At 41.8% G+C, this 9,579-nt stretch overlaps 1 protein-coding gene across 1 annotated transcript in view; it reads right to left on the reverse strand.

Annotated features, from left to right (window-relative positions):
• DLGAP1 (discs, large (Drosophila) homolog-associated protein 1) overlaps nucleotides 1-9,579 on the reverse strand; it is a 691,004-nt gene that overhangs the window by 255,422 nt on the left and 426,003 nt on the right. Inside the window, exon 6 of the mRNA XM_011957822.1 lies at nucleotides 7,388-7,628. Within this exon, the coding sequence (XP_011813212.1) occupies nucleotides 7,388-7,628 (241 nt within the window). The remainder of the gene's footprint in view (nucleotides 1-7,387; nucleotides 7,629-9,579) is intronic.

Genomic DNA, 9,579 nt, shown 5'->3' on the forward strand with positions numbered 1-9,579 from the left:
GGTATTCTAATTTGTAATTCGCATAATGCTTTCTTATGAATGATCTCATGTGAACCTCACAACAACTTTAAGGCAAGGCCAGTGTGCCATAAAACCCTGGAAGCCCCTTCACTGTTTGCCACGCAATAACCCCGAATGTGGGCAAAGGTGGACTTGCTTGTTGGCCGTCTGTGAGGCATAGCCCTTCAAGGTTGGCACTCTGTTCCCAAGAGGTGATTTATGTGCTTCCAAACAACGGCAGGAGGTGGAAGCAGATGGTATTCTTCAGATTTTAAATCTCGCTCTGTGTCTGATAGGACTTTTGCATTTTTATGACTTCCTAATATTATAGAGGAATCCCACCTCGAGTGCCCCAAAGAAGAAAGGAAAAGTTATAACCAGAAGTCTCCTGAAAATCATCACTGTCAGTTTCCTTCAATGTAACAGCGGACAAGGATAAGCTGCCTCTCAAGAGGACTAGTTTGTGTCATAAATCTTGCTCTTTTTTATTTCATCTGAGCCTGCAAGGGTGGAAGTACGCGATGTCTCCAGTTCCACTTGGAGAGATTCAAAGAAGGAAAACTCATTAGCAGAGAGACAAGGAACCAGTCCAGGCAGTATCTGAATATTTATTATTTGATTTTATCTTGAATAGAAAAGAAAGGTGCTTTGTTCAGAAAGCTTCTGATTGATATCTGTCCCTTCAACTTCTGAACCTTTGCCTCCCTGCTTTATAACAAGGATCTATTAATTAACTGGGTGCTTGGCAGAAAGAAGTGAGCTTTCTCTGAACTCTAAGAATTCTCCCCAAATGGTCATTAATGCTGGGAAGAGGATCAGCATTGTCATCTCATTTTATACATGAAGAAACTGAAGTTCAGATTAACTTCATACTCAAGCAATAAATAATTTGTAGAGCTGGGCACCAGAGGAACAAAGGGGTGTTTACTGAGAGACCTGAGCTTCTTATTCTGACTCTGCCTCCTGCTGGAGGTTCACCACTATGGGCCTTAGTTTCCTTACCTTCGAATGGGTTCAATGAATTAGATAGGCGGAGCAGACTTTCTCTGTAAAGGGCCACATAATAAATGTATTTGGCTTTGTGGACCGAAACATTCCTGCAGAGACTACTCTGCACGAACAATTCAACTCAGCTTTTAAAAGAGGGAACTATTCAACTCTGCTGAAACTTCTGTTTACAGATAGCAGGTAAACAAATGGGTGTGAGTTATGTCTGATGACACTTAATTTACAGAAACAGGCAGCACGTTGGACTTGGTCCACAGGCTATAGTTTGCAGACCACTAGCCTGGATGATATAGAACTTTTTTTACTGCTAATATTTGATGACTCAACTTGTTTGAATAGCAATGCTATTTCCCTAGGAAAGTTACCCTGATTATTCAGTCATCTGTGGCTTGTGCAGTTTGTGGAGTACTTAAAGATTTTTCTGCAGCTTTTCCTTTCTGCTTCCGTTTTTGAACGCCAGCTGTGCGTATTGCAAATACAAATTATTATCTTAATGTCATTCTGCTTAGGGTTTAGGGTTCATGTTGGGGGGAGTGGGGAGCAGTGCGTGTGGGATTGGAGTGTGGGGTGTATGAAGGTGGGTGAGGTGTGGGCTCCTGGGTAAGATGACTGACTTGGAATGAAGACCCAAACCCAAGGAGAACCTTCTGAATATTAGTTCTGACCTCAGATGATGAAAAGATTAGTTGCTTTTGCTATATTAAGCAAGGCCTGAGCAAGCGTCTCAGAGCTGCCAGGAATGGGGGAGGATGTAAGGTAGGAAGATGGAAGAACGTGTCTCAACTTAGAGGAAAATATGATTTCTCATGTTACAAACATCAAACTGTAAATACTTCTGTAACCGTGGTCCCAAGCCACATCCAAGAGGGTAAGCACTGCTTTCGCATGGGGGACACTGTACCCTGGGTCCTTACTCCCCTCCCTGAACTATGTGAAAGAGAAGAGAACAGTTCAACTCCATCATTGTTTAAGAAATTCCTCTAATAAGAGAATTACAGTATTGGTGGGGCACAGTGGCTCACACCTGTAATCTCAGCACTTTGGGATGCTGAGGTGGGAGGATCACTTGAGCTCCGGAGTTTGAGACCAGTCTGAGCAACATAGTAAGTCTTCGTCTATACAATTTTTTTTTTTTTTTTAATTAGCCGAGCATGGTGGCATGTGCCTGTGGTCCCAGCTACTATGGAGGCTGAGGTGAGAGGATCACTTGGGCCTGGGAGGTTAAGGCTGCAGCGAGCCATAATCACACCTCGGCACTGCAGCCTGGGCAACAGAGCAAGACCCTGCCACAAAATTAAAAAATAAATAAATAAAAAAGAAAACAATATAGCACACTGGCCAAACTTTAAGAGTAACAGTGTGGCAAATGAACCTATTTACTCTTTATAAAAATTGTATTATTGCTACATAAAGCTTCTTTGGAATTTCAAAGTGAAGAAATGTCTTAAAAGACCAGAGAATCTGTTGGGTGTGGTGGCTCACGCCTGTAATCTCAGCTCTTTGGGAGGCCAAGGTGGGCAGATCACTTGAGCCCAGGAGTTTGAGACCAGCCTGGCCAACATGGTGAAACTCCATCTCTACCAAAAATACAAAAAATTATCTAGGTGTGGTGGCATGCACCTGTAATCCCAGCTACTCAGGAGGCTGAGGTAGGAGGATCACTTGAGGCGGAGGTTGCAGTTAGCCATGATTGCGCCACTGCACTCCAGCCTGGGTGACAGAGCTAGACCCCATCTCAAAAAATGAAAAAAAGAAATTAGCCAGGCATGGCGGTGTGCACCTGTTTTCCCAGCTACCTGTGTTCCAGAGGTTGAGATGGAGGATTGCAGTCCAGGAGGTGGAGGCTGCAGTAAGTTATAATCATACCACTGTACTCCAGCCTGGGTGACACAGGGAGCTTCTGTCTCAAAATACCAAAAGAAAACAAACAGAACCCCCCACCCCCCCGCCCGAGAATATACATCATGATAGTTTGCCTACTTCTATCAAGGAGCATTAGTTCTATTCAAATGTTATATTTGGCATTAAAATCATAAAAAGTCAGAAATACTTATTTTTAGTATCTCCCTATCTCTTTACCATCTGCCTCTTCCCACCTACTACTTTCTGGGAAACCACTGCAAATGACTTACTTTGTGTCCTTTTTGGAGTTTTTTTTCTGTACATTTACGAGTGTGTGCCTGTATTTGGCCGGATGTGTGATTATTAGATAATAATTAGATCACCGTGTATGATTATTAGACAATGTTTCTGCCTATTCAGACTACTGATATCACCAGATACAAGTCTGCCTAGCTACAATGTGATAATACCTTTTGATAGGTCCTAGGAAATATCCAGCACAGAAAGTAAAACAAAAACTTCCCCTTGAACCCATACAATTGCATTGGTGTATTCCTTCAGAGGCAGGCTTAATCCAGTCCTCTGACGTGGAGGTCTGGGTGTATTTCCAGCATCAAGTTCTACTGTTACCCAAAATATTTTAGATGACTGAGGCGAAGGTTCTTGTTTTTCAGTCATGATATTAACTGAATCATGTTTTCATTCTACTTTCCTACCCTAATATTCTTGCTGTAATATTAAGTGCTCTAATATTTCCTCCTCTAATATTAACCTAATAGTCCCAGGCACCGTGGTTTATATGAAAACTGTTGAGTCTATTGGATGGAGAGAAATCTGGGTGCTTGAAGTAGATTATAGGCTGAAAGAACCCGAGATTCTACCATAGTTAGACAAGCCAAGAAGTCAATAAGCTCAAGGAAGCATAACTTTAAGTTGCTGTAACTTCATCCCTAATTTGTCCTGATTTGCTGAGCTATCTCCATTCATCATTGCTCATCTACTAATAGCTAGAGGATCCCTGCGGCCACCTAGAGCTCAGCCCATCTTCATAATTCTCTCATATGGCATCAGACTCTTGTCTGTGATTTCATTTTATGAATACGAATAAAGAACAAGGCTGGGAGAGAAAGATTTCATAGCATATTTTGCTGAAAATGTGAGCAATTTAAATGGGCTGACCAAATGTCAAAGATTCAGAATGTGGACTGTTGTGGAGAGAAGTTCTGCCTAATAAGTGCAGTGGACAAAATGAGGAATTTTTTCAGGACAAAGAGTAAGTTTAGTAAAAACAAAATCTGCCTTGAGTATCTGAAAATAATGAGCAGAGGAAGAGAGGCAAAAGGACACATCTACATCAAGTCCTGCTAAACCGAGATGTGCATCTGACCCGTGCATGTGGGGAAATCAATAAAATTAGAGCAAACTCATTTTCCAGTTTTCACAGATGAGCGTTTTCTTTCAAAAATTAGTAGGTCCTGTAAGAAAATCAATTTTCTGCATTTTTCTACAGGAAATTATATTTGATGCAATGTAAAAAGGAAACTAGAGGAAGAAAATTAATATGACAGTACTGAGATCATGTGAGAAAACGAGAAGGAAATGCGTCTGCGTGTGTGCGTGTGTGTGTGTGTGTGAGAGAGAGAGAGAGAGAGAAATAGCATACAGGAGGAGTAGGAGGGGCAGAATAAAGGGCATAGATCCTTATCATATCATAAAACAATGGATTTTTAAAGAACAAATTCATGTCACAGAGAAACTGTGAAAGGTAACATTGGAAAAATATCCTATGTGCTTATTGAATCTACTATAATGGTTTAGTACTTAAACTGTTTATTTTTCCACGCCTGTGAAGATGACACATTACGTTTAGTTTAATGATTCTGGGTGAAGTAAAGCTGCCCTGTGCAAACACTCGGCATTTTATCCATCACAAACCCCAGGGGCAAGTCACACCTTTCTGCCCCTGAATCCCTGCAGAGGCAGCCAAGCCTGGAGCCTTCCCCAGGAGAGCTGCAGGTGGAGGTGGCTCCGTATTTAGGATGAGATTCATAGAGCCCAAGAGGAAGCGAATGCGATCCCCTCTCTGCAGCTGGACTCACTTCTCCCCGTTTTGGGTGTTTTCCCACATAGCATTTCCGGCTAAAGCCCTTTAGATTCAACTCAGATTCAAAATGGAACAACACGAGACACTCTCCCAGGGCTCATTCATCTCCTGCTCTGAAAGGCTTGTTGGATTTCAGAAAATACTACAAACATGACAAATAGTTCTGTATATAAGTATTTCTCATGCAATATTTGGGATATACCTATCCAGCAGAATTATTCACTCTTTACCTGAAATTGAAATTTAACTGGACGACCTGGATTTTACTTGGCAACTCTATGGCTTGAGCTCTGGGAGCCTCCAGAGTATCTGAGAAGTGTCTTAGGAGGGCAGACCCCTGTGTGTTTGGAGTGAAGAGCATGGGACAGGCGCTGATGCAGGAAGTGTAAGTAAAATGACAAAAACACGCACATCTGACAAGTGAGCAAAGAAAAACCATTCCAAGTCTTTTGCTACTTTATCCGCGACACTGTTTCCCGAGGGCAAAGGAGTGAGCCAGCAGCCCTTTCCTTCCCAACTGTTCTCCTGACAGCACCCCTTGTGACTTCTGGGCCAGAATCTGCATTTTACATATTTAAGGAGTGATTTCAACTGGCAGGCAATGAGTTCATCATACGGAAGAATGGACCAGACACTGGGAACGGGTTGTGTGTTGGGTTGGGGTGGTGAAAATGGGACACACCAAAAGACATAGTGATACACTACAGGGACAGGGCAGACCTTCCAAATCACACTGCATGAATGCAAACACACACAAACATGCTCATGGTTGATTTTTCAAAAAAAATTATTTTTTTCTCTTCATAAATAACTCTCATTTAATTTATTGATCTGTGGCTGTTCTTGGAGAATTTCCTAGTGATCAAGAACATACGGACATCCACCATCCCTGGTCTGGAGGTAGGCAGCCAGGGTCTGAGTTGTTGGGCTCCCTGCTGAGCTGCCTGGCCAACGCAAGGCCTGGAAGCATCTCTTCTCCTAACACTGAGATCTCAGTCTGCAGTGGTCAAGAATGAACTCCTCTTGTTTAACCCGTATATTTATTTTAAATAAAACTATCACCTCAATTCCATATATCTACGATTTTAACTTGGATTTGAGGACATTTTAACTCTTTTTTTTTTTTTTTTTTGAGACGGAGTCTCGCTCTGTCGCCCAGGCTGGAGTGCAGTGGCCGGATCTCAGCTCACTGCAAGCTCCGCCTCCCGGGTTTACGCCATTCTCCTGCCTCAGCCTCCCAAGTAGCTGGGACTACAGGCGCCCGCCACTTCGCCCGGCTAGTTTTTTGTATTTTTTAGTAGAGACGGGGTTTCACCGGGTTAGCCAGGATGGTCTCGATCTCCTGACCTCGTGATCCGCCCGTCTCGGCCTCCCAAAGTGCTGGGATTACAGGCTTGAGCCACCGCGCCCGGCCCCTTTTAACTCTTAAGCCTGCAAAAGTTCTAGACTGAATGATAATTACTGACATTTGATGCACCTAGCACTAAAATGGAATGATATAATATTCTGACACAGGCTTTTCTTTCTAATTTATTCATCATTATTTATCTTGAGTCTAAGTTTGATGATCTTCTTGTAGAATGTTCTATATTGAAGTTACGCTGAGTTCAATCATAAAGTTAAGCCTAGTTAAACAGTGGGATTTTCTTTTTGGAACTCAAATGTTATATATATAATACATATGCACACATTGTCATACATGGCCCACGGCTATATTATTATGCAGGTTCCAGTGTCACGGAAACTCGTTAAGCTTTTCTATGTCTCTGTGCTTAAAATCTACTGACAAAAATACAGTTTAACCACACACACTTAAATACAGTTTAGAGGGAAAAGGAGGTGCTATTTATAAAGGATCAATAGAAGTTTTAAAATAGTGAAATAAATCTGCTTTCTGTTAAAATAAAACTCATAAAATGTGCGATCAATACTACGGGTCATCCATTTCTTCCTTCTTATTTCTCATAGTGATATTTCAGGTCTTTTGGGATAGTCACTTTGTGGCTATCTTGGAATAAAACAGTCATTTCAATTCTGTGATGGGTCATAAGTAGGGTGTCTGGTTCATTTAGGGTCACAGCCCTAAAAGGCCAAGCCTAATCATTGGGAGTAGGAGCTGGTGGGGATCAGCTCCTAAGACCTGTGTGGGGATTTTGGAAGTCCCTGGCCGCTGGGCTATGCTGTCCCTCCCTCATGGTGCTGTAGTTGCAGTTTCCCCTGCGGGTGCCAGAGATGGAGTTGGGAAGGAGGTGTGGGAGAGTGGCCAGAGGTGGGGATAGAGGCAGATAGGGAAGGAAAACCTTTGGTTTGTAGGACATGGGTGGTATCTTGTTCCTGGCAACTATGCGTGATGACAGCAAGGGCACAGTCTTTGGGGACAGTCATGCCGTAGCCAGCACAGAGACCAGGCTGGCTGTGGGCCTGCACACTCACCCGTGCTGCTCTGGATGGTCCTAACGGTCGTGGTGGTGCGCGGCGGCGAGGACGACCTCAGGGACACACACTCGTCGTCCTGGGAGCAGCCTTTCTCGATGGCCCGCACATAGCTGTGGCTCCGCATGCGGAAGCAGCCGGGCATGGGCAGGTCCAGCGCCTCCACGGCCTGCGACTCCAGCTCGCTGAACACGGACTCGCACACGGACTCGAACTGCCCGTTCACTTCCATCTCGCTCACCTGCGGGCAGACAAAGGCGTTGAGACACTCGCCTCCACCTGGTGGAGGATCAACCTCTCCAAGCATCTGCGAACTTCAATCCCCAGAAGAAAAAGCAGCGTCTGGTTATGTTAAGCTCAAATGCATTTTATTTCCTTTCTGTTACAGGCTATAATTGAATGGCATCCAGTTTATAATTCCAAACAATAGATTAATTTTTTTTTTTTTGTATTTTTAGTACAGACAGGGTTTCGCCATGTTGGCCAGGCTAGTCTTGAACTCCTGACCTCAAGTCATCCACCTGCCTGGGCCTCCCAAAGTGCTGAGATTACAGGCATGAGCTGTCACCACCAGCCTTGATTACATTTTAAAGAAGAAAGGGCATTGTTTGTAGAATGCAAGGAAATGTGGGGCTTATTCCAGTGCATGATGTTCTTATTTATAAACGCAAACTTGAAGAAGAATTTTATCCGTCCATTGTCAGAGTTCATGTATTTTGGTGTAACTTTTTAGCACAAACATTTTAGAAATGAGTATTTTTACAGTGCCTTTTGAAGTGACTAGTTTGTCAAATAATTTCAGTGTCAAGCTTAATTTAGTGCAAGGTATGGAAACATGCCCTATATTTTCTGGCAAGATCCTCACATTTTTCACAAAAATAGACTAAACTCAGATATGTAAAAATCTTGAAAAGCGCCATCAAGATTTTCAAACTATTTACAAGTTTCAGTCTTCTTTATAAAAAGCCCATATGGGCTGAGTGTGGTGGCTCACACTTATTACTTTGGGAGGCTGTGGCAGGAGGATCACTTCAGCCCGGAAGGTTGAGGCTGCAGTAAGCCCTGATGGTACCACTGCATTCCAGACTGGGCAACAGAGAGAGATCTTGTCTCAACAAACGAACAACAACAACAAAAAAGCTGATATGATTCATAAATTGTTTATTAACTTATTTTAAAAATTTGCTCAGAAATATTTGGTGTAATTGGAAAACAATCTTTGAAATGGGGGCCTTCTTTTTTTGAAGAATAAGTTTTTATTGATTTGTATTCCTCCTGTATATAACTTACATTAGGTTTGAGCCCCACTTAAGAAACAATATTCCTGGCTAGATGTTCCAGTCACTTTTCACTTTTTAGTTGACTTGCTAGAGATTTGGGAGCATTTCTCAATTTTCTGTTACCTTCCAGGACATCTTATCTGCGTTTTCCTAATATCAAATTCATGAGGCACTGAGAATTTCACACATTAAACTACAGTTGGGTTTTGAACACTTACCGAAAACTATTACAATTTTTGGCTGTCTCCTCATTTTGTATTATCTGAAGTTGTGCTCCGGTAATGACTAATTTCTTTAAACTTCAGATAAAAGTGACCAATTACCTTAAGGCATATCAATAGAAAGAGACATGCATTGTTTAATAATAATTCTTTACAGTTTAAAAATGCTATTTTCACATTCTTCATCTAATTTGTTATGTGAAATCCCTGCACATTCTCCAGGCTAATAACTATATGTGTCCATATTAGAAAATTGTATCTCTATATATCCTTGTTTTTAAAGAAATACATGGACATATATTTAGAGGTAAAAGAACGTATCTGCAGCTATCAAATGGAGCGAGAGAGAGAAAGACTGAGCAAGTGAGCCAATATCTCAACAATCCATACATTTCAATCTGGGTCAAGGATATACAGGAGTCTTTGTATTACATGTGTTACTCTTTTTTAAGGTTGCAATTATTTCAAATCCAAAAATAAAGCAAATATATATGTGTGTATGTCTATATACATCTGTACATGTATGGGTGTGTATATATAGACATATGTAATATATATATATAATTTATTCATTTTTTCCCCGTTTTAATCAACATGCCAAACTTTACAAAGAGATAGCAAACTATCTCTGTCAAGGTAACAACCATTAAACTCGGATGACTATCTTTCCAGATAATTCTGCAACTTGTTG

Source organism: Colobus angolensis, unplaced genomic scaffold (assembly GCF_000951035.1).
Source record: "Colobus angolensis palliatus isolate OR3802 unplaced genomic scaffold, Cang.pa_1.0 Scaffold45, whole genome shotgun sequence".
In the NCBI taxonomy this organism is placed as follows: domain Eukaryota; kingdom Metazoa; phylum Chordata; class Mammalia; order Primates; family Cercopithecidae; genus Colobus; species Colobus angolensis.